Source organism: Grus americana, chromosome 3 (assembly GCF_028858705.1).
Source record: "Grus americana isolate bGruAme1 chromosome 3, bGruAme1.mat, whole genome shotgun sequence".
Taxonomy (NCBI): Eukaryota; Metazoa; Chordata; class Aves; order Gruiformes; family Gruidae; genus Grus; species Grus americana.
The window spans coordinates 1,180,362-1,204,272 of NC_072854.1; the positions used below are offsets into that span (position 1 = coordinate 1,180,362).

Below are 23,911 nucleotides of genomic sequence, written 5' to 3' on the forward strand. Positions count from 1 at the left end.
AGGACCCCAGATTTCCCTGGTTATGCTGATGGAATCATTGGTCCAGTGTGTGACACCCCTAAGATGTGTGCCCAAATGCCATACTTGAGTTAGCAATTTCGGACCCTCCTTATCTACTTGGACATGAAGGTTATGAACTGTCCACGCCGGTCTTCCACATCTACCAAGGATGGAGACATACACATCTGAAGGTGAGTCAGATCCTACATGGGTAACCATGCCTTGGGAGATTCCTCTTTCCTTTGACCTAGGAAGACTGGGATCATAGCAAGAGCCTTGCTGGGCTTCTTAGGGCCATGCAGGATGGTGCTGGGATGCACCTCACAGCACTAATTTCCACCTCTCTCTAGCCACAGCAGCTCTGGAAAGCCACCGTGAGCAGCAACGGTGCCAAGCAGACACATTTGCACCATTGAGCAGCACAGGCTGACCAGCGAGGTGCCCAAGCCTGGCAGAAGCAGGGAGTCTTGCCTCCCCCAGCCTCCTGCCGTGGGTATTTTCATCACCAAGTTCAACTCCAGTGCTTGGCAATGACCCTAGCTTTGGAGCAAGTGACCTGCGGGGATAATTAGTGGCAGGCGGAGGGTTGAACCGAGTCAGATGTGTCTTGGTTCCACTGGGCACACACAAGAAAAGACATGATCAATAATTCACTGTGACCAGATTGCTTTCGGCTGCAGAGCTCTGTCCTGCCCATGAATATTTCAAGGTCAACAGCTATCAGGTGATGCTTCCTGGGATCTCAGTTTCAAGGTGGTCAGGAGCCGTGACATGCACAGCCCTATCCCACCCAAATTTTGGCAGTCCAGTGGGGTGCCTGCTCTCCCTGAACCACTTCTGAAAGTGCCCATCTTTCTTTACTGGCCACAGAGGGAATCTAAGGACAATCTTGGTAAATAAATGGACCAAGGCTCATTCTCTGGCCATGACGCAGCTTGTGTCGGTATGGGTAAAGTCCCTTCTCTCCACAAACTGCTACCTGTTTGGGGTGGTCCCTGGTCCATCATATCATAGTCCCTGCGCTATCATAAACCATCCCAGACATACACTGAGCCAAAGCCATGCCAGGGACCACGCTAACGACCTCACAGCTGGGAAGGTGCTACCTCTGTGCTCTGGCTTGCGTCACCATATGGATGCTGTGTAGGGTGAGTGGGCTCCTAGCCTGTCAGCCCCGGTGAAACACATAAACCTTGACTTAACAGATCTGGGCCTCTAAGTTTTGACACTTAAGCCTGGATTTAAGGAAACACTGCCTGGAGAGCAAGACTTTGAACGTGTCTCAGCACTGTAGAGGCAGGATTTCAGGGCCAGCATCTGAGCAGGGCTGGTGTGGGTATTTACCTAATGTGCTGCTCTTCTTCTCCATCGTCTCCAAGGCTAGGGCATTTACAGAGAGAGAGGGGAAAAAAACCACCACTGTGATATGCAGATAGAGGGCTCTTCCATCGTGTCAGCATTTTACAAAATTTGCTTCAGTACAGGAAGAACTTCAGAACATGCCAACACAGCAAACCACTCCATGCAAGTTGAAAACCCACAACCGCCTTGCACCGGGCTCATCCTCCCTCTGCCACCCACGCACTCCCGGCTGCGCCTCCAGGCTCCATGCACGATCCAGACTGGTTTTCTGTGGCCATTTGGCTGGCCGAGCTCCATGTTCGGATGGAAGTGAACTGGTCCCCTCCACCCCCATCTCCTTCCTCCCCTCCTCCCTTCTGCTTAGGGTGAATTTGCTCAAAGAGAAAAAATGCTTAGGCTGGAAAAAGCTGTGTTGGGTTGGAGCGGTACCCTGTGCCAGTCTGCCTGGAAGGAGGTAAGATGAATTACCAGTTGCTTTTCCCTTGCAAAATCCTGCCCTCACCCCATCCTGGCTGTTTGCAGTGCTGTGTATGAGCAGTGGGCACCAAGCTAGGTTTCTGCTATCCCAAAGCACACCAGCTCCCTCCCCAGCAGAAACATGAGGCCAATATAATACAAACAGTTATCACAGCTTGCCAACTCAGGCCCCATCCTGCAAAAACCTGCGCAGCATCCTCAAGGGGATACAGCACCAGTCTAAGGGGTCTGAGAATGAAGCTCTGATGGTCTTAGCGTCAAGGAGAGATCATTAAATCACAGAATCGCTTTGGTTGGAAAAGACCTTTAAGATCATCGAGTCCAACCATTAACCTCACCCTGCCAAGCCCACCACTAACCCATGTCCCCAAGCACCACATCTCCACGTCTTTTCAATCCCTCCAGGGATGGGGACTCCACCACTTCCCTGGGCAGCCTGTCCCAGGGATTGAGCTGTCTGTGGGACTGCAGACACGTGGGGGTAAAACACACACAGAGTCACCCTGCAAAGGAGGGAGAGAAGATGAGGATGCCTTGTGCCAGAGCAACGGATCATCCAGGGTCCAGCACTGGCCAAGGAGGATTCCCTGATAGGTATAAGAAATTAAAAATAAAAGGGGAAAAAAAGTCTTTTTTGTCTCAAATCCCTGTGTTCCCAGCACACAACCTGCTTTCTCAACCGCTCCTGCATGGTGAGCTGTGTTCGCAGGGACCAGATTGCTCCTGAGGGGTAGGAGCCAGAGCCCAGCGTGGTGTGTCTGCAGTTAAGGCTGTTTCTCCTCAAACCATGTTGCTTTAGCACACTTCGATGTGTGAGACCATCTCGCTGGGGGCTTTTTCAGCTGGGGTGCTAATGGCTTTCCTCCTCCTCAGTTTTACCAGCTGCCTCTCCTTGTCTCCAGCTGGCTGCCAGCCTGCCTGGCCACCCAAAACCCACGTGGAAAACACAGAGGCAGCCCACGTGGGAAGAGATAAGCAGTCAGGACTGGTCAGCAGAGACTTACTGCTGGGTTTCAGCTTGGGTAGGGCTTTGATTTGTTGGTAGCACCAAAGCCCCGTCACCTGCATGATGGGAACATGGTGCAGAGACATCCTCGTGGCTCTGTAGCAGCTGGATCAAATGCAGTGTGCATACCCATCGCTGATGCAGAAGGATCTGTTTCCTTTGGTACTGGAAGCATGATGTGAGGCACTGGAGCACAACCCCCAAAAGCCTTGATGAAGATTTGGAGGCTGGGGCACTGATCTGCTCCATGGGAAGGTGGCAGGGCTACCCCAGACCGTGCTGGGGCTGGAGAGGGCTGCACCTCTGCTAGCAGACCTGCCAAAGCTGCATGATCTGGGATGAACCATCTCAGGGATGGCTATGTCTGAGTCCCAACAGACTGACCAGGAGGAAAAGGAGAGCACTAGGTCTCAAAGCTGGGAGCAGGGTGAAAGAAAGGCAGAGCAAGGAAGGAAGATGCCCAAGGTCATCAGGAAGGTCATTTGCAAAGATGGGAATTAAACTAGCTCCCCATGTCTGGAGACGTATTTTTTAGCAGGGCCTGTAGCAATAGGACAAGGGGTGATGATTTTAGACAAAAAGAAGGGAGATTCAGACTGGATATAAGGAAGAAATTGTTTATGCTGAGGGTGCTGAGGCCCTGGCACAGGGTGCCCAGAGAAGCTGGGGCTGCCCCTGGCTCCCTGGCAGTGTTCAAGGCCAGGTTGGATGGGGCTTTGGGCAACCTGGGCTAGTGGAGGGTGTCCCTGCCCATGGCACTAGGGGGGTTGGAACTGGGTGGGCTGGGAGGTCCCTGCCCACCCAAACCAGTCTGGGATTCCGTGTCTCCAGGGCTGTAGACTGGCTTGGCCCATGATCCCTTAGGCTGCTCCTGTGACACTGAGGGGACAGAAAAGGCCATCCCTCATTAATCCCCCTTCCTCTGTCTTTTCCCTCCCTGCTCCTCTCTGCCTGCCCCCGTGCCCAGATCCAGCTGTCTGCACCCTGCTCCAGCTGCCCTGACGCAAACCATCCATCTTCTGCACAAGATGAAGAGTCCAGCGGGTTCCTCGGGCTGGAGGAAGGACACCTGGGCCATGCTTGGGGCTGTGATGCTTTCGGAACAGCCGCAGGGATGGGGGATGAGGATGAGGATGCCCAGGAGAGAGTCTCGCAAGAGCCCTCCCCAGCCACACAGAAACCTGGTTTTGAAATGCAGACCTGGCAACACCAAAACTTTGTCTTCTTTTTATTCTTCTGGTGCAATTTTGTCTTGGGTCTGGGATCCCAGCTGGTGCAAAAGGACCTTCCAAAGGAGCCAGGACATTTTTGTTCACATGAACAAAAAAATTTTAAACAAAATGAGTCCTTTTCTTTGATTCAAAAGGATGGTTCACATCAAAGTGCCCTTTGATTCTTTTCCAAGGCCTGAATGTGAAAAGTCTTTTCTTTCTTTCCCCGCCCCCCTTGTTTGATTCATGGTAAACTCCAGCACAGGTTTGCTACAGCCCGAGCCAAGCTCAGCTTGGTGCAATGCCTCAGACATTTCTCGGGGCGTTGTGTCCTCCTTTGCAAAATCCTTTTGGCACCAGGGAGCTCAGTGAAAACACGGTCAATGATAAAATGCCATTAACACCTTGAGAGCTGCTGCAATCTGTCTGGGGATTGATCTCAGGGCAGACTGGGGTGGGGGCTAAGCCGTCCTGCTCCCGAGATCATCAGGAAGGTCATTTGCAAAGATGGGAATTAAACTAGCTCCCCATGTCTGGAGACGTATTTTTTAGCAGGGCCTGTAGCAATAGGACAAGGGGTGATGGTTTTAGACAAAAAGAAGGGAGATTCAGACTGGATATAAGGAAGAAATTGTTTATGCTGGGGGTGCTGAGGCCCTGGCACAGGGTGCCCAGAGAAGCTGTGGCTGCCCCTGGCTCCCTGGCAGTGTTCAAGGCCAGGTTGGATGGGGCAGAGCGTACCAATATTTTCTGCATCTTCCCCTTCCTGCTGCAAGCTTGCATCCAGCCCCGTTGCCCCTGCCTCATTTAGACAGGTTTGCTCCACTGCCACAGTCTTCCTCTCTCTAACTTTCCTTTCACATCCTCACTAATCCACGACTCCCACAAGCAGGGACCCCAGCCTGCCGGGGAAACCTCTCCCCTCTCAGCCAGGACCCGGCCAGACGACCAGGGGTGGCCCTGCCCAAGCATCCTGGGGTGGATGATCAAGGTCTAGCTCTGTCTCCTGCCCTGCTGTGCAGGCAGAGCCCCGGCCCCAGGCAGGCCAAAGGCAGAACAGGGTAGGGTAGGGTAAGGTAGGGGAGAAGAGAAGAGAAGAGAAGAGAAGAGAAGAGAAGAGAAGAGAAGAGAAGAGAAGAGAAGAGAAGAGAAGAGGATAGAGTAAGGATAGGATAGGATAGGATAGGACAGGACAGGACAGGATAGGACAGGACAGGATAGGATAGAACAGAGTACAACAGAACAGAACAGAACAGAACAGAACAGAATAGAATAGAATAGAATAGAATAGAATAGAATAGAATAGAATAGAATAGAATAGAATAGAATAGAATAAGGATAGGATAGGATAGGATAGGATAGGATAGGATAGGATAGGATAGGAATAGAATAGAATTAGAACAGAACAGAACAGAACAGAACAAGGATAAGGATAGGATAGGATAGGATAGGATAGGATAGGATAGAATAGAATAGAATAGAATAGAATAAGGATAGAGTAGAATAGAATAGAATAGAATAGAATAGAATAGAGTAGAATAGAATAGAATAAGGATAGAATAGAATAGAATAGAATAGAATAGAATAGACTAGACTAGACTAGACTAGACTAGACTAGAATAGAATAAGGATAGGATAGGATAGGATAGGATAGGATAGGATAGGATAGGATAGAATAAGGACAGGACAGGACAGGACAGGACAGGACAGAATAGAATAGAATAGAATAGAATAGAATAGAATAGAATATTTTCAGTTGGAAGGGACCTACAAGGGTCATCCGGTCCGACTGCCTGACCACTTCAGGGCTGCCCAAAAGTTAAAGCCTGTTGTTAAGGGCATTGTCCAAACACCTCTCAAACCCTGACAGGCTTGGGGCATCGACCAGCTCTCCAGGAAGCCTGTTCCGGGGTTTGACCACCCTCTCGGTAAAGAAACGCTTCCTCATGTCCCATCTAAACCTCCCCTGGTGCAGCTTTGAACCATTTCCCATGTGTCCTGTCCTGAAGGGCAAATGCAGAGCACCAGGAGTCCTTGCTCCTGGCTGCCAAAATAACTAGACCTGTCAAAATAACTACAGCTATCAGAAAAAACTGGAGCTGGCCATGCTGCGCCTGGGGAGGATGCTCCAGCCATGATGGCCCATGGGACTCACCTGTTCCTTTGGTCCATGGAGTGTCAGGAGCGCAGAAGCTCTCTCTGGAGCCCGTATGAAGAAGCGTTGCAAAGAGATCTCGATTAGCACCCTGCGGGACTCGGTTAGTTAAGAGTCCTGCTAATTTTGGTAACAGATCTAACATTCAAGTATAAGGGAATAATGTTCTGTCTTTAATAAATACGTGGGCTTACAGTTCCAATTAGCGGAATAATAAAAGCCTTAATTTGCCAACTTGGACTGTCTGCAGGCACTTCTGGGGTGGGAACTGTCTCACTAACCTTGAGTCATTTAAACTTTAGGTGGAGAGTAAACCTCTCGTCTAGGATCCCCCACATTCACTGGTGAAGCAAAGGCAGAGTGGATGGGGGATCCTCCACCTGCCTCGAGCTTGGGTCTGGGGGCAGATGAACAGCCTGTGAAGATGCCCTGCTGCTCTCCATTTATGTTGAGGGAGGTAGCTTAGAAAAGACATCGCATATTTGAATGGTAAAAATGAAAAGCTGTTCCAGGGGGGTGGAAAAAAACCCCCAGAGGTGGAGTTGGACTATGCTGATACCAACTGGTTCACAGTCTTGGCAAGGTTAAATGCCAAAAATGATGCTGTCACTGCACGAAAGCAACCAGAGGATGAGCCCAAGCTCCCAAGGGATCCATCAGCAAGCAAGGATCAAGCCATGAGGAAGCATGGCTGTGTTTTAAGAATATTTCCAGTAAGGCAGCGGCCTCCAACAAACGGCTTCCTGCAGGTCTATTGACTGCAGCCTTATTTCTCGGTGTGCTATTTGTCTCTGCCTGAATCATTAGTGAGGAGCCGGGGAGGTGCTCCAGGCCCTTGGGTACTTTTCCTTGTCATGGAGGAAAAATAGCAAAAAAGAGCTTTGCATCTGCGCTTCCTTGCCAGGAATCCTGCTGGGATTTTATGGGGAGCAAATGGATTTGTTCCTGCTGCTGAGGGCAGCACGCACCGGGGCAGGGCTTTCAGGTCTTGCTTTGCTAAGGGCGATAAAGGACAGACTAGCAAAGAGAAAGCAAATCTAGCATCCCTTGTTCACTGCTGCGTAACAGCTGAGCACCATAACGTCCCAAACATCCCCACCAACCTTCCCTAGAGTGCTGGTGTCCTCCTTGGGCAGCCCCTGGACGTAAGGACCTCCCAGCCTCTAAGCCACCGGAGGGAGGTGACCCTGGCTAGTGACCTGGCCAGACCTCCACATCTGCCTGCAGGCAGGTCTGAGCTTCTGTGCAACACTGCAAAGTCTGAGTCCAGGCAGAAGTTCGGTGAATTTCAGGCTATGGGGGAACAGCAAAGGTGGTGCAAGCTTTGGAGCCAGCTTGGTGGTCAGTGTGTTCCCACTGTGAAGTGGAAGTGATCCAGTTTTGAAAAGCAAATAGATAAAAGCCCAGAGTGGCTATTTATTTACTGCTCGACTTTTTTTGCCCAGTGGATCTATGCCATGACCTGGCTGTGCTTTCATTTGGACCATTTATTTACCCTGTACGAACTTGTGCCTCCCCCGCCTCATTTCTCTCACAGGCTGAGAGAGTTGGGCTGGTTCAGCCTGGAGAAGAGAAGGCTGCGGGGAGACCTTAGAGCCCCTTCCAGTCCCCAAAGGGGCTCCAGGAAAGCTGGAGAGGGGCTGGTGCCAAGGGCAGGGAGTGACAGGCCAAGGGGCATGGCCTGAAGCTGCAGGAGGGGAGATGGAGATGGGATGTGAGGCAGAAATCCTTCCCTGTGAGGGTGCTGAGGCCCTGGCACAGGGTGCCCAGAGAAGCTGGGGCTGCCCCTGGCTCCCTGGCAGTGTTCAAGGCCAGGTTGGATGGGGCTTTGGGCAAGCTGGGCTAGTGGAGGGTGTCCCTGCCCATGGCAGGGGTGGCACTGGGTGGGCTGGGAGGTCCCTGCCCACCCAAACCAGTTGGGGATTCTGGGATTCTGTGATTTCCTCACCTGACATTTTGTCCAGAAAACAAGAGAATTCACCTTGTGCAAATGTCTTCTACGAACAGAAGTCGTTGCTCTGGGCATGGAGGAGTTACAAAAGCAAATATGGTTATTTCCCAGGTACTTCCCTGCAAGTTGTGCGTCTTCTCCTGACCAAGCCCAACTGCAAATAACTCTGATATAATCCCCACTGCCAGCACAGGTTTCCAACACGCGTCTCGCCAGCATCGCTGGCACCTCTATTAGGCTGCAAGCCAACGGTTTGAGAAGTGCTTGGCAAGCCCAGCGCTATTTTATATATTCCTTGTTGTTGCTGCTGCTTTTCCCATTTCAAGGTCTGTTTGTTTCCCACACACACACACCTTCTGCATCCCCTCAGGAAAGGGAATCAGCTGAATAACAAAATAATGTCCCTAATGAGCCAGGGGAGGAGGTAAACAGCTTTGTGATGGAGATGACACTGATAGAAAGACTGTGGAAATCTGCGGAGATCTTTCCGCTGCCTTCATTCAGATTCAAAGCCCCCCCAGGGGGGCACAGATGATGGAAACAGACTGCGAAGACACACAGAATTACAGGCAAAGGGGCTGCCAAGAAGATTTCAAGTCCAATTCTTCCCCAAGGGGGATCAGCTCACCCCAAACCCTCCCTCAGATGTGCATCCAGCTTGTACTTAAACATCTCCAAGGGACAGGAGCTGAATCTCCTGGGGTTTCTCTCCCTACAGCATATCTCACTGCCACCTTGCAGAAATTTGATTTTTGGCTGTCCTGTGCCAAAATGATGAGCAGCTCATCCGGAACCCGACCCAACCCTTGAAGGCAAGGCAGGAGCTGGACTTGGCTTTGAACTTGGCTTTCCTGGTTTGGCCAGGTCCAAAGGTTGGTGTGGCACAGCAGGGCTGCCCATCCCGGTCCCCACACCGAGCAGTGGTACCCACGGGAAGCTGAAGACATCGCAAAGTGATGCCCCGTCCAACGCATGGAGTGACAGCTCCTATATCTGGGCTTGGCCCGAGTGGCATCTGTCTAATTAATGAGACTTGGCAGAGGTGTTAACCAGTACAGATGCGGCCATAAATATCTGCAGCGGAGAGTCAATATCTTCATGCTCGTGAAGCCTGAGGCACTTGGCAATGGGCTGCATGGGGAGCTGCTACGAGAAATGACCTCCCCGGAAGAGACGTGTGTAGGAAGAACCACCCTCATGTGCTTTCTGCCGTCACTGGGCCCACGTGAGTTGAGGACTCCCCCCCAGAATGCTCCTTCCTTTGGCTGAGCTGCTCTCAGAGGCATTGGGTCGGTCCCCGGGTTTTACCTGAACTTCTCTTTTTTGCAGCTGCTCCCCAAACTCTTTCTGGCACACGGTGAGGAACAACCCACAGCACCGCACTGCAAGAAAAGCCACTGCAAACAGAAATCAGATCTTCATGCACATCACAAGGGGCTTGTCCCCATGCCCCGAGCATGGCTGGTCTCTGGTTCTGGGGACAGCTGTGTCTGATGTGTGGTGGGACCTGGAGAAGGAAGGGGGGCCTCAAAGGTGAGGCAGTACCCCCAGTTGCAGCCTCATCCCAAGGCTCTTTCTCCATCCTGGATCCCAGCACCCCTCCTGAGCATCCTTTCCAAGGATGCTTCTCCAGCTGCTCCATTGTTTCTCCCCACCAGCTCTCCTGCAGCCAAGAAATGGGAATCCAGGGGCAATGCTTGTGGGACATCCACGGGGACATGGCAGGAGCAACACAGCACTGCAAACCCCACTGCCACCAGCACGAGTGGGTGCTGACCGGCTCCCTACCTTGTGCTGAGGGATCCCTGGCTAAGGGTGTCCCCCTCTCCCAAAAGTTCATCTTCACTGTGGTAATACATCTCGTCCTCTTCCATCCTGCGAGGGTGGTGACACAGAAAACATCAGCCCTTTCCCTCCTTGGTATTTGTAACAGTAATGGTGGTGACGTTAATGACCACGGCCCTTGGGGCTGGCAGAGGTGACCGCGAAAAGCCTGACATCCCCCCGCGCTCAAAATGACCTGCTGTGGGACAAGTCTCCAAACCAGAGGACACGGGGAAGCTCCTTGGGACAAAAGCAGCAGATTAAACCAGTTTTAGTGCCATTGCCCACATGCAAACTCGCTTGGGACAGCGGGGCTAGCACGCCTTGCTTTTTTGGAGTGTCTGCTAGCGGATGTTCCTCCCCCTCCTCCTTTAAACCGGTTGTGTATTATCTGGCTTACGGTGCAGGATTGCTCAGCCTGCTCCTGTGGTCCAGGGCTGTGGAGCAACGGGAAGGGGCTGCAATGGTTCCCGTGGCAGCGCTGGGGCTGATGGACCACCTTCAGCACCCGGCCTCGCTCAGGATAAGCCCTATGTACAAAGGGGTTGTTTGTTTTTTTTTTTTTTTTTTTCCAAAAAGCATTGTGGATCTGAAGGAGAAACTGAAGCCAAATGTTGAGGGAATTTCACCCAGCTGTGACCGCCAGGAACCGCTCTCCCACCTGCTAAGAGCTGCTGGCCCTGCGGGGGAAACGCAGCGCAAGGATCAGTGCCACGGCACGCTTGGCAGATGCCGCAGCGGTATTGAACCTCCCCACGTCCCTGCTGCCTGTTTATAAACCCTTGCATTCATTTCAGCTCTCCAGCAGGAAGGATTTTTCACCAACCACGTACAAACCAACCTCAAAAAAGCCCTTCTGCTCAGCACAGCTCAGCAGCCTTCAGCGCATCTCTCTGCACCCGGGCCGGGGTGCTCAGCAAGGGCGGGTGGGATCTGTCAGGCTAAACGTGGCTGTCCTCAACCTCCAGCTGAGCTGGCCACCTTAGACTTAACTTTACAGTCCCTGGAGACCTAATCCAGAGCCTCTAAGCACGATTTATCCAACTGCTTGCTGCAGGTGAAGCGTCAGCCACGCGGCGTTAATTGCGTCTCCAGTGAGAGTAACGTCACGTTCGCGTCGTGCTGCCTGCGTCTCCAGCGTCCACGTGGCGCAGGCAGGATGCTGGTTTCCCAACATACGGGGCTGACAGACAGACGGAAACCCGCTCTGGAAGCCAGGCTGTGCCTGGTACGCTGCCCTGCCATCCCCCCCTTTTTAAATCCTTCAGCATCTTCCCTGTTCAGCAGCATCACGGTCCACCGAGCCGGGAAACGAATCTGCACTTTCAATTTGTTTGAAAATTCACAGGTTTCAACCCAATTCACACAGTTAATTAACTGCCTAGGAGTGATGCGAGCGACTGGAGATATCTTCCCTCAATCTCGCACTGTGAGGAAAAAGAAATTTTGCCCTTATATGGCCACAATGAAGTGCTAAACCCAGACAGAAAGCAAACGCTACTGAAGCACACGATTGCACAAACCCGGGGAGGGGGATGTACGGCTGCAGCAGCGCCTGAGATGTAAACGTTATTTAACCAGCAGCCGATTCCTAGGGGTACGTTTGGATTCACACCTCCAGGCTGGGCTCCCATGTGGATTTGGAAACACAAGGGATGTCCACGTTTGGGACCGTAGCCCTCGGACAAGGGCTGTGCTCATCCCAGGAGAGGGTTGGGTTACCTGAGGGCTCAGCTCTGCCTGGGCTGCCTGCGCTCTCTGCCCGTCCCACTCATGGACTCTCTCTCCTCTACCAGTTTATCTCTTTCCACGAGACTTTTAGCAAGTTCAGGACTTTGATGTCTCCACTCTTCCAACTGAAAGAGGCTTTAAGAGCTACTGGAGTGGAGACCGACAGACAAAGTCCCTACCATGGACAACACAACTACAGAAACTATGTAGAGCTGCCTGAAAATCTGCCTTAGCAGCCCATGAACCCAATATATTTATATGCAAATGATTTCACACTTGCAAAACTCTCCTTTTGCCTGACCAGCTGGGTGAGGATTTGAGCACGAGGTTCAAAGCACCCGTGATGGGGTGGGCTGAATCTGGCCCAGTATCGCTGGGGCTCAGTGTCCATCCATGCCTTGGCCTCATGGCTGCATATGAGGTGGGAAAGGGGCTGTTTCTCCCAGCAAGGACTGAGCCCTGAGCATCCATAAGCCACAGCTCATGGCAGAACTGGTCCCAGCTTGCACTTCATCTAAATGGACAGCCAACTGCAGCGTCCCCAGTCCTGAGCCCTCTCCACCCATCCCAGTCACCAGGCTGGGTTTGCAACTGGTTACAGCAGCTCTGTGTCAAGAAATGGAAGGAGACAGTCCCTGGGCTTGTTTTCATCCCTTGTCGGGTCCCATGAGCTTAGAAAGACACAAGAGTGATGCTAAGGACTCTTCAGTTAATAGAAAGCTGGTAACACCATCCCTTAGAAGAACTGGAGGTGTCCCCATCACAGCGTGAGGGGTCCCTCAGCTAATCCACACAGGATTTTGCACTGGCACTGCCTTCGGTATGGGATTTCGTTTGAGCCTGGTGAGGTCCTGAGGTCCTGACAGACTGCCATGGAGGGAGCTTTGAAAATGTCTTTGAGAAGTTAAGTGCTTGTCTGTTTGAGGGAGGTGCAAGGGCACATTCCATCCTCCATGCTGCAGCGTCCCTGCTTTCTCCCCCAGCCTCTGCTGTGCCAACTGCCTCACCATGGGATGTGCACACTCATGACACCCCCCAGCACGTGGACACGGGTCAGAGGCACTGTCACTGTGTGTTGGGTTTGCGTGGCAAGGCTTTGGTAGCGGGGGGGCTACAGGGGTGGCTTCTGTGAGAAGCTGCTAGAAGCTCCCCCTGTGTCTGACAGAGCCAATGCCAGCCGGCTCTAAGACGGGCCCGCCGCTGGCCAAGGCCAAGCCCATCAGCACCTCTGTGATAACATATTTAAGAAGGGGAAAAAAACCAGTTAGAGAGCGCTTTTGCAGCCGGAGAGAGGAGCGAGAAGATGTGAGAAACTCTGCAGACACCAAGGTCAGTGCAGATGGAGGGGGAGGAGGTGCTCCAGGTGCCAGAGCAGAGATCCCCCTGCAGCCCGTGGTGAAGGCCATGGTGAAGCAGGCTGTCCCCTGCAGCCCTTGGAGGAAGGATGAGGGGGTGTAGAGATTCCACCTGCAGCCCGTGGAGGACCCCACGCTGGAGGCACCTGAAGGAGGCTGCGGCCCGTGGGAAGCCCACGCTGGAGCAAGCTCCTGGCCGGACCGGTGGACCCGTGAAGAGGGGAGCCCATGCCAGGGCAGGTTTGCTGGCAGGACTTGTGACCCTGTGGGGGACCCCACGCTGGAGCAGTTTGCTCCTGAAGGTCTGCACCCCGTGGGAGGGACTCCATGCTGGAGCAGGGGAACGATGAGAGGAGTCCTCCCCCTGAGGATGAAGAAGCGGCAGAAACACCGTGAGATGAACTGACCGTAACCCCCACTCCCCGTCCCCCTGTGCCGCTGAGGGGGGGGAAGGTTGAAGCCGGGAGTGAAGTTGAGCCCGGGAAGATGGGAGGGGTGGGGGGAGGTGTTTTAAGAGTTGATTTTATTTTCTCATTCCTCTACTCTGTTTTGCTTAGTGATAAATCAGATGAATTCCTTAAGTTTGGTCTGTTTTGCTCGTGACGATAATTAGTGAGTGATCTCTCCCTGTCCTTATCTTGACCCACAAGCATTTCGTTATGCCTTTTCTCCCCTGTCTAGTGAATGAGGGGAGTGAGAGAGCTGCTCTGGTGGGCACCTGGCCTCCAGCCAGGGTCAACCCACCACACTTCGTCACCTTCCACCCCAGAAGCATCACACTGGTGTGGATTTGTGGCCAACATGCCCTCCTCCCCCTGCCCCTGGCTGCAGTTGCACTCGCCCCTCAGCACACCTAACCCAAAGGCAGCTCAGTCCTGGGGGCACCATGAGCTCCATCAAGATGCAAGACCCCACGCATGGCTCTGCACCCCACGCATGGCTCTGATCCCATCCAATATGAGGTCTGACCAACAGGTATCCTCTCTGAATCTGTACTTAATTACATTTGCTGTCCAGCACCTGCCATGTGCTACAAACCTCAGCACTTGCTGGAAGGCTCTGGTCTGAGCTGGGCAGATGTGGCGGAGCACCAGGGACCTGCTGGCACTGGTAGGTGGACACTTACAGCCCATCCTCACCTTGAGCTGTGAAAATGGGTCTTCTGATAGCCACGGGATGTGATGCACCTTAGAGGACCATTGGGGCAATGCTGCCCTTTCATGACAAGCCAAGCCCTCCCCAGCTGCCATCACACATCTCCAAGTGCTGACCATCACATTACCTCCTGAAGCTCCTCTCTGCGGACTGCTGGTTGGATTTGCCTGGAGAGATGTCCGAGCCCTGCCGGTGGCTGGAGAGGAGGCTGTCCGTCTCTAAGGGGTACCTGCCATCCCCCTCTGTGTGGACGCTGGGAGTCTCCAGGAACTCCTTGTCGTTCCACGCGCCCACTGTCCCATCCAGAGCCTGGTACCTGATCTCTATGGAGACGGTGGTCTGCAACACACAAGGAAGACACAATCAGTCCCCAAGGGCAGCACAGGGAGGAAGGAAGGTCCTGCAAAAATCTGAAAAGGCAGGAAGAGCTGTTGCATCAGCTTGCTTGATCTCTGAGCCTTACTGACCCCAAAGTCTCTTCTCTCCCAGTGCGTGAGACATTTGAAGAGCAAGTTTTTGGCTCCAGCAGTTGGTCTGACCCAGCTCCGGCATGGTGCTGCAGCCTGCCCCCTGCTCAGGGACATGATTCACTTGGAGTTGCTGGTGCATCCTAGACCAGCTACATCAGATAGGAGAGACATAAAAAGCCCTCAACCGCAGACAAATGCCTTGAGCAGCTGAAGGCACCATGAGATGAAGCCATGTCATGTTGGTGTTTTGGTTTTTTTTTCCATGGTGCATCACGTTGCAAAGAATTCGTGCCCTGCTGCTAAGTGCTGGGCTGCCAAGCCCCACGGATGCATGATGCCTTCCTCCTGCCTGGCCCCATCCCATCCCCAGGCAGGGCAGCATTCGGCAAGGGACGGGCATCCCCAGGGAGGTTTGGATGGAGCCTGGTTTGGGGAGAGGGTCTCCCAGCCTGGCCATGACCAGCACGGCTGGGGCTCGGGGACAGGGAGGGACCTGGCACCAGGTCTGTCGAAGCTGGATCTGAAGCCTCTTCTGGATGAACCAGGTAAGAGAAAGGTCCTTTCCTTCTTCTACATGGTCATCCCCCACTTAGACACCCAAGATTGCACCAGGCTGCTGCAGCAAATTCAGAGTTGGAGCTCCCCAAAAAATCATCCTCTGGATTTAAAACCCAATCAAATATCTGAAAGCTGATCTTGCTGCAGAGAACTGCCGGCACTACCTTTGCCCTGACGTCCAAAGTCCTTCTAAAACCACAGCTTTGGACAAAGCAGACAGAAAAAAATCTCTCTCCTAAAACCATATCTATTTTGAAAAGCAAACAGCTGCTACAAAGCTCAAAACAAACCCAAACCCCATTCTCCACCTCCACTCAGCTTCCATGGAGAAATTATAAGTTGTATTTGATGCAAAGGCAATCGATTCTAGACCCAAGGAGAAAATGAAAAGGCTAACAAACCTGGAGCAGGAAAAATTATTAGAAAATCTTCCTTTTTTCACCTATGTGTTTAAGAGGATGTACAGCATCCTGACTTGCTCCAACCTCAGCTTGTCAAAGGGATGACGAAAGGCTGGAAAATAGAAGATATGGCCTGGAAGGATTCCGTGTATTTAGCAAGTGACAGCTAAGGGGTGACTCAAACCCAGCTGGAAACAGAGCTTTGTGGAAAGTTTTGACTGATTTTATTCTTCATATGGCAAAATAGAAATTTGAGTCAATCCAAATGATTTGCCACATTGTGCTGACCTCACCAAGCTGTTTCGGATTGTTTAAAAAAGCAAATGCAGAGGAGAGACAAAGATCCATGCTGAAACATTAATTTTACACATTTTCAAACCACCTCAACTGTGTTGTGAAGCATTTGATTTTGAAATCTCATTTTTAAACTATATTTAAAGGCTTAAATATCCTTTAAAAGAAATGAAAAATTATGGATGTAATAAACTGAAAGATGTTGGTTTGGGCTGAATAAAAGGGAAAGGGAATTAGTAGGTGTAAGCTGAAACCAAGAGAAATTCACACTGGAAACAAAACTCTCAATTTAACAGTAAAGAAAATTGACAAGTAGAATGATTCACCAAAGGGCTGGTGAATTGCTCTGTCACTGGACGTTTAAAAATAATTTTTATTTGTTGGTTTTTTTTTTTTCCACCACTTGAAATAATAACAAATTCTGAGACGTCCCAGAGCCTCTCTTGTAGGAGCCCAGACTACATGATCGTAATATCCCTCCTGGCTTTACAATTCCTGGCTGTTTTAATCTCTGTGCTAAGGCAAATCAATAACGTTCTTAGGGCTGGCTGGAAGCCGCCAGAGATGTTTTGCAGTCAGCCCAGAAAAAGGAAAAGAATTTTCAACCCTTCCTTTGCGTTTGATTACAGAAAGATGAAGTTATGCCTGGAAACTGCTTTCCAAGAAATGACAGCGGTGAAGATGCGCCTCTTCCTTCATCCAGAGCTGGGGGGATGATGTCCGGAGCTGGACATGCTTCACATCGACGTGTCCGCAGTGTGACCACCCCGGGGTGGGTTTGGAGGTGGGATGGTTGTGCTGGGGTAGGAGCTCGGTGAGCACCAGTCTGCAAGGAAGGATCCCTGGTGCCAGCCCAGCATCTTGCAGAAATGGAGCTGTGCTGCATTACAGCACCTTCAGCATCCGTGCCGTGCTTGCCAGCAGCTCTTCTGGAGATAATGCAATACCAGAACTTGCCTTTGCGGAGGAAACATGCCTTTAAAATCACAGGTTTTAAGGAGCTGAGAGAGGTGAGGTTTGCAGAGAGGGGAGAGATGGAAGTTGCTTCCTTTCCTAGTTCCGGAGGTGATTTTTGCAGCCCTTGCGCATGACTTGTCTTTGAGTTTGCTCAATGCGAGGAACATGTCGCTTCCAAGAAAAACCTTTTTCTTTGCATCTCAAAGGACGAGGAGTGCAGATGGTCGGTTATCCTGTCTCAGCTGATGGGCAGTGGCTTCCCATACCTGCCCACCTCTGCCTCCTCCATACGTCTGATCATTTTTCAGTCCCCCCCTGTCCTCCTGCAACAGCCCTCCCTGGCCGTGGTCCACTCCTATGCCTACTACAAAACACCAGCATCTTTCAAGTCTGGGAGAAAGTGGGTCACCTCTCCAAGAGGGCTGTCTCTGCTGCCCATCGGGAGCTATTCCAGATTTATATTTCCACTAACATTTCTCCATGCAAAATGTCCCAGGCATTGCCCTCTGGATTCTGTCTTCTCGAGCCTCCCTCAGTCCAAATTTATCCTCTTGCTGGAGCAAAGGCAATGCAGGTACCTTCTCAGTCCTAGGTTTATTCTAAAAATTCCATCATTTTTGATATCGAGAAGTTGCATGCATTTAATTTTCCTTTCTCCCCTCTGTGACACTTAAAGGTCTTAAAAATATGGGATTTTCTTCCTTTGGAGGGTCCCAGGGACTTTCACCAGCCAACTCCTCAGTCTGATAAACCAAGACAACAGCAGGAGCTGTTTTCTCCAGCCCTGAAATTATTTTTGCACCCTGGGTCTGCAGCCCCTCTATTTTTTCTCCCTCCTCAGGACTGCATTCCTTGTACTTTTATTGGTTTCATTCCCTCTACCCTCCCCCCAGGAGAAGTCACCTCCTGTCTCTTCCTAATGAAACCACTCGTCTTTTCTTTGCTAATTGCTTGTTGCTAGCGCAGAGGGTTACAGGCAGTCGCATTTTTCCTTTATGCTGAGTGTAGGAAGCAGTTTATAAAGGAATAAGAAAGGGGGAGAGAGGGGAGTCTGAGTTTTTATTTTTTAATTAAAACACCAGGGTTTTGATACCCAAGAAGATCAGAAGTAGCTGTATTTCCGAGTGCGTTATAAAACTCAGCCTCCATGGGCAACAGCTCCCATGAGGTGCATTAAGCAGATGGAAATGCACTGAGCTCCACGGCAGCTGCTCTGCAGACAAGGAGCCTTTTCCCTGGCATCGGGGGCTCTGGATGAGGGATGCAGACCCAGACCGGGTGCTATTTCTTATCCTGATTTTCTCCAGAGGGACGTAAAGAATGGGACTTCAGGTGAGCTGCTGCAGAGGGCATTTCTCATGTGCTGCAGGGCTCAGATAAAAGCAGTCTTGAGAAACAGATAATGCAAATGTCGGGCATTTCAAAACAACCGGTACCACTGGTATGGATTAAAGGTGATACACTGATGGCCGGGGCAGAGCCAGTTTGGGATTGCTCAGGTGCAGGAGAGCACTGGGAGCGTGGGACTGCGGTCAAAGCAGCTGCTCAGCATCTCTGTGGGGATCTGAGGACCATGCTGTGCTCCAAGCTACCACGAGTCTCCAGCAGCAGGACACTTGCAGGCTACTTCTGAGCTGTGCGTGAGCAATTGCACCCTGTGTGCAGGTTAAACCTGGTCCCTTCCTGCTTTGCCCCCAGCCTAAACTTCTCGTGGCATGCAGAACAGCCAGCCTTTGCTGCACACCCTTGGGACAGTCCTGGCTTCCTTCAGACCAAGAAAATGGGATGAAGGAAAGGTTGAGAATTTGGGGATTCAGGTACGTGACACAGACTTCTCTGTTGCCGCAGAGTCAGCAGAAATAGAGACAGAAGGTCCAACGACTGAAGGGCACAAGTGGCCACTTATTCCTCAGGACCTACCTGAATGGCTGAATTATTGTCGTCTATGAGCGTGTCCGTCACCTCTACCTGCCCTTCCTCCACCACCTTTTGCAGGACCATCCGGAAAGTGCCAATGAGCCTACAGAGCAAAGAAGAGAAAAGTCAGGCGAGCTGTGGTGAGCAGCTACCACCGTTAATTTTTAATGGGAACGGGCTTTGCTGGCCAAGTCACCAGGGCTTTCATGGCTGATTTTGCTTCCCATTTGCCTGAGGAGGAGGTAGACATGAGATGTAGGATCAGACCTTGGCCAAGGACTCTGGTGGCTGCAACCAGTGACCCCAGCTCAGTGGAGGTGGCAGGCAAAGGAGAAGCCAGGAGAGAAGCCATTTCGAGGTAACACTGCTGGGACAAGAAGGGAAAGAGACTTTGGGAACGTCAGTCTTTAATTACTGGGATGCAACCAAGGGAACCCAGACTGGTCTCTTCCATCCTGAACGTCTGCAGTTATGTCCGCGCTAGTAAATTGAACAAGGCAAAAGCCAGGGCACCGTCCCTCACCCATCTGCACCAGGACATTGTCAGCACAGGCCCTGACATGGGGATGTCCCACATCAACATGCCTGACCCCAACCCTCCCGCCCAGGAGGGGTTATCCTGGGGCAGGGCATTCCCGGAGGAGTTTGGATGTGCCTGGTTGTGTGTGGGATGAGTTGAACAGCCCAGGGTTGGAGAACAGGGCTCATGACGGTTAGTTCGCTTGGTTGGACATAGTCTGAAGGTGCTGCATGTGAGTCTGAAAGCTGCTCAGAGGAGAAGACTGACTCCCTCCTGCTAAGGGAGGTCTAATCATAACTGATGCCTGAAGGCTCGTGTCCTTGTCCCAGCCCACTCCCAGCCTGCTAGGCATCTTCAAGCAATGCAGCAGGGACCCGGGGAGGTTAGGCTGTCTGCATCCGAGGGGCTTTCAAAACCCAACTGGAAAAAGCCAAGAGTCACCTGGTGTGAGGTCAAGCAGACCCAGCTCTGAGGATGAGGCTGGACTAGAGATCTCCTGAAATGCCTTCTGGTCTGAATTATCTTGGGATCCTTTGATATCATCCTATGATCCTTGATCCTATAATTATTGCTGTGGTCTGTAGTGTGTAGGGCAAGCTGCATGCCAACGTTCAGCCCCTGTATATTTGTCACACCTCATGGAGTTGGTGACAGCCTCACCTGAGCCAGGACCACATGTCCCAGAGCCAAAAGGGCTTGTGGCTGAAGGGAAACATTTACAGCAGGCATGGAGTGGTGGTTTAACATATTATGGTGTTGGTGGGTGTTGGTCTCTTCTCCCAAGTAACTAGCGAAAGGACAAGAGGAAATGGTCTCGAGTTGCATCAGAGGAGGTTTAGATTAGATATTAGGAAAAATTTCTTACCAAAAGAGTGAAGAACAGGCATTGGAACAGGCTGCCCAGAGAGGTGGTGGAGTCACCATCCCTGGAGGTGTTCAAAAAACGTGTAGACGTGGCACTTTGGGACATGGTTTAGTAGACATGGTGGTGTTGGGTCAGTGGTTGGACTTGATGATCTTAGAGGTCTTTTCCAACATTAAGATTCTATGATTCTATGATTATTTCCTCCTTCCCAGGTTGTTCCCACTCTTGTGCTGGATGCAGAGCACTCCCATCATTCCCTCAGTGGAAAACCAGCAGGTTCCCCCAACCCCACTGCTGCACGGAGCAGCCTGCCTGACTCTGCCCAGGAACAGATGAGGAGGGCTCACATCTCTCCCACCCAACCTGCACGTGCTGCCTCCCGCCATGGGCTGAGCTGGATGCCGAGGTGAGGGCATAAAACACCTTCCGACCACCGCGGCCATTTCTCCCACGAGATCTCTGATCACCACCTAAACTCCCCCAGGATGAGGAGGATGAAGGCAGCTAATTGCTCTCAGGGGCTCTTGCCCGGGCTCGTTGCAACCTGCTGCTCTGGCAGCCAGGGAGTACAGTACTCTGTGCACTAAAAGCAGCCGCATTTGTTAAATTACAGGTCCAAATAGACACCATAGAGAGTGGAGAAGCCTGGCGCTCTCTAATCAAAGTCATTACTTATTTGCCAGCTCATGGCTTGTCAAGGAGCTGTGGCTTTATGTTCTTCATGTTCTGCTGTTGCACCAGAGGGACCTTCCCAGCCTGAGAAGAGCCAGCTATGAATCAACAAGTGACTCCCGACATGGAAAAAGCCCTGAAACAGTGATTGTTGCCTTACACCATCTGCCTTGCATGTCATCTCCAGCGGATGACAACGAAGATATTACACAGCGCACCAGGAACGTGTCCGCTGCGCTCCGTCGGCTGGGGCCAGCGAGAAAGCTGCTGCTGATTAAACCAATTCCTTGCGAACCTTAAGGCATCGCTTACTGCGATGCTGATTTATCGAGATGTGATTTCAGAGAGGGAGGCAAGAACTCCCCGCGCTGTGCGGTGGGATATTGAGGGCTCCTCTCCTGCCTCTGTCGTTGCGTAACCCAAGCACCCGATGCTGTGCCTGCCTCGGCAGCCTGGACGTAAAAGCAGGGTTAGCAGATTCACTGTCTAAACTGGCTTTGGGGCTTGATTTGCCTGGGTCCTGCCTCTGCCAACTCTTTTTTTTTTTTTCAACTTTCCTCTCCCATGGGGAACGGCCTTTCTTTGTGTGCGTCGCTGTGTCCCCTTGTGCACACACCTGCCTGCGTGGGGATCAGGCAGCACTGCCGTGGGCATTTCTCAGTGCCTCTGTGCTGGGTCGTTATCCCATTGTACACCACTCATTTATAACAAGAGACTACCCGAGGAAATTAATAAACTACCTGAGGAAAACAGAAAAATGACCTTACTGTTGCTCACCCACTTATCCAGCTCTGTCTGACCTGCAGCAGCAGCAGGGAGGTCCTGCTTTCCAACAAACCTCTGATGGCTCCTGCTCTAGCTTGCTGGTGGTGCGTGATGCTCCAGGAACAAAGGAGAGCCGTGGCAGACCTGCCCTGGTGTGCTGTGCAGGATGGGACCCTTCCCTGTGGGACTTTCACCTCCCTTCCTCAGCTCCCTCGTGCTGTGCATGGGTGGATCCCAGCGCTGGGGTCCTTTAACTCTTATCTCCAAGGTGCGGTGTAGGACATTGAACATGAACGACTTTTCTTTGTGTGCTTCGTATTGCTTCATGCACAATGAATAATGCATCATCGCCTCCCATGGAGCCCTGCTTCTCCTCTGAGATGGGCTTATTGGGGGGAAAAGGATGCCCTATCAGCCTGGATTTCAGGGTTCGTGAAATAACGTTATTTGCTGTTTGCAAGAGCAGCAGCTCTCTTGTTTTGGAAAGGCTTCCCTGAGAGAAGTCTGCGCTTTATTTCTCGGGATTTGAGCACAGACTGTTGCAGGGCTCTGGAGGGCTGTCCTCTGCTCATGGCTGGATTTGATTTCAGCAGGTCAGTTTGGAGGGATGCTCTTGTGGCTTGACCTCTAAAATCAAGTTATTTTAGTGCAGTTGCTTACGAGTTAGATTCACCTGTGAAGGTTGCTAGGCTCAGCTGGTAACGCACTGCATGGTTCTTGCTCCTACACGTGTTTGTAGGTGTCGGTGTTATTTAACCTGATGGCACATCATAAAACTGCGGCCCCTTGGAAGTGCCACGCAGGTCTAAAGTGTGTGGTGGCTTCTCTGCTCCTCTTAGATCAAGGTGGACCCAGGTAGCTTTGGCTCACGGATGTTTATTGCCCCAGAGCAGCCTGATGAAGGAATAGGAAGCTTCTTGCCCGGACACAGCGATGGATGGCAGATGTGTCTGTAAGTGGGAAGATCTCAGCCACGAGGAAAGTCCTTACTACTGTGATGGGAAATGCAAAATGACCTGGAACCAGCCTGATCTCCAGAGAACTTACCCTGGGCTCAGGATCCCTCCCAGAAACTCTGGCTTGCCCTGTTACCCTCAGGAAGAGCCATGGTTTGGAGACAAGGTGCGCTCCTTTGCTGAGGGACACGGTATGGCTGCTATGGCACCGAGGACGAGCTAGGCTTTCGCTTGTCTTTGCGGTGGCCTGTGAGTATATGGAGAGTCTTCAAAGCTCAGCTACCATAAACCAAGCACGTGCCTGACACCAGAAGTGTGTTCACCAAGTTCAGACAGATTGCTGAATTTTCCTGATCAATTTAATGCTCTAGAAAAGCTGACTTACATGAGACTGCAATCCACCTTCCACTTCAGTATCTTCAGGCTGATGGAGGATGAACACCAGTGAGACTGCAGTACTGCAGCTTTGGGCATTTCTGCTTTTTATTTAAGCTGCAGAGGCTGCTCTAAAGTGGTTTCAAGCTGCCTTGCCTTATTTTGCAATTGCAGGGGGTAGGAACGTGCCCATAACCAGTTCTCCCTGCCTGAACGTCTCTTGGTTTCCCACCTGAAATCCCCTGCAGCCCAGTGCTCACAGCTGCTGCTTTAGCAACAAATCAGTGCGGGGCTGAAACTTTTCCCCGGGGGATTTTGTAACAGGGCTCAGAGCTTTTTTTGTTTGATGTCTGAATCACAGACCCGCTGCCTGGAAGGGATGTCCTGCGCTGAGCAAGACCATCACCAACTCTGGATGAGTGTGACCATGGCTTTGCCTAGCCAAGCCTCAAAAACCTCCATGGATGGAGGACCCCCCCACCTCCTTGCTGACCTGTTGAGACTGCACCACCCTCCTGGGGAAGAATATTTCCCTGATATCCAACCTGAATGTCCCAAGCCACACTCTGTGCCTGTTGCTCCTTGTTATCTCATCTGTCAGTACTGTTACCTCTGTAACTCCCCTCCAAGCAGCTGCAGGCTGCTGTTAGGTGGTCCCTTGGTCTCCTCTCCACCAGATCAAACAAGCCCTGCTCCCTCCACCTCTCCCTGCAGGTTGCATGCTCCAGGCACTAGTTCATTTATAGTGGTGGTAGTTTCAGCTGATGGCTGCTGGTGGAAGCAACTGAAGTCTTCAGTGAGTCACGGTAAGACTTTGCAATGAATTGGTGCCCTCAGGGAACTCCATTCCATGGGAAATACCTAAAGGTATCCTAGGGGATATGCTGGGGGAACAAGGGGCTCTTCTGGTTCCTCTAAACCCCCTTGCTGGTGG

General features: G+C 51.6%; 1 protein-coding gene across 12 annotated transcripts in view; it reads right to left on the reverse strand.

Annotated features, from left to right (window-relative positions):
* The window catches only part of OTOF (otoferlin), a 114,728-nt gene that overhangs the window by 55,113 nt on the left and 35,704 nt on the right, over positions 1 to 23,911 (reverse strand). For all 12 annotated transcript variants that reach the window (XM_054819288.1, XM_054819286.1, XM_054819285.1 and 9 more), the window contains 2 exons: positions 18,828 to 18,927; positions 14,355 to 14,566 (listed from right to left, as the gene is read on the reverse strand). In XM_054819288.1, the coding sequence (XP_054675263.1) occupies positions 14,355 to 14,566; positions 18,828 to 18,927 (312 nt within the window). The remainder of the gene's footprint in view (positions 1 to 14,354; positions 14,567 to 18,827; positions 18,928 to 23,911) is intronic.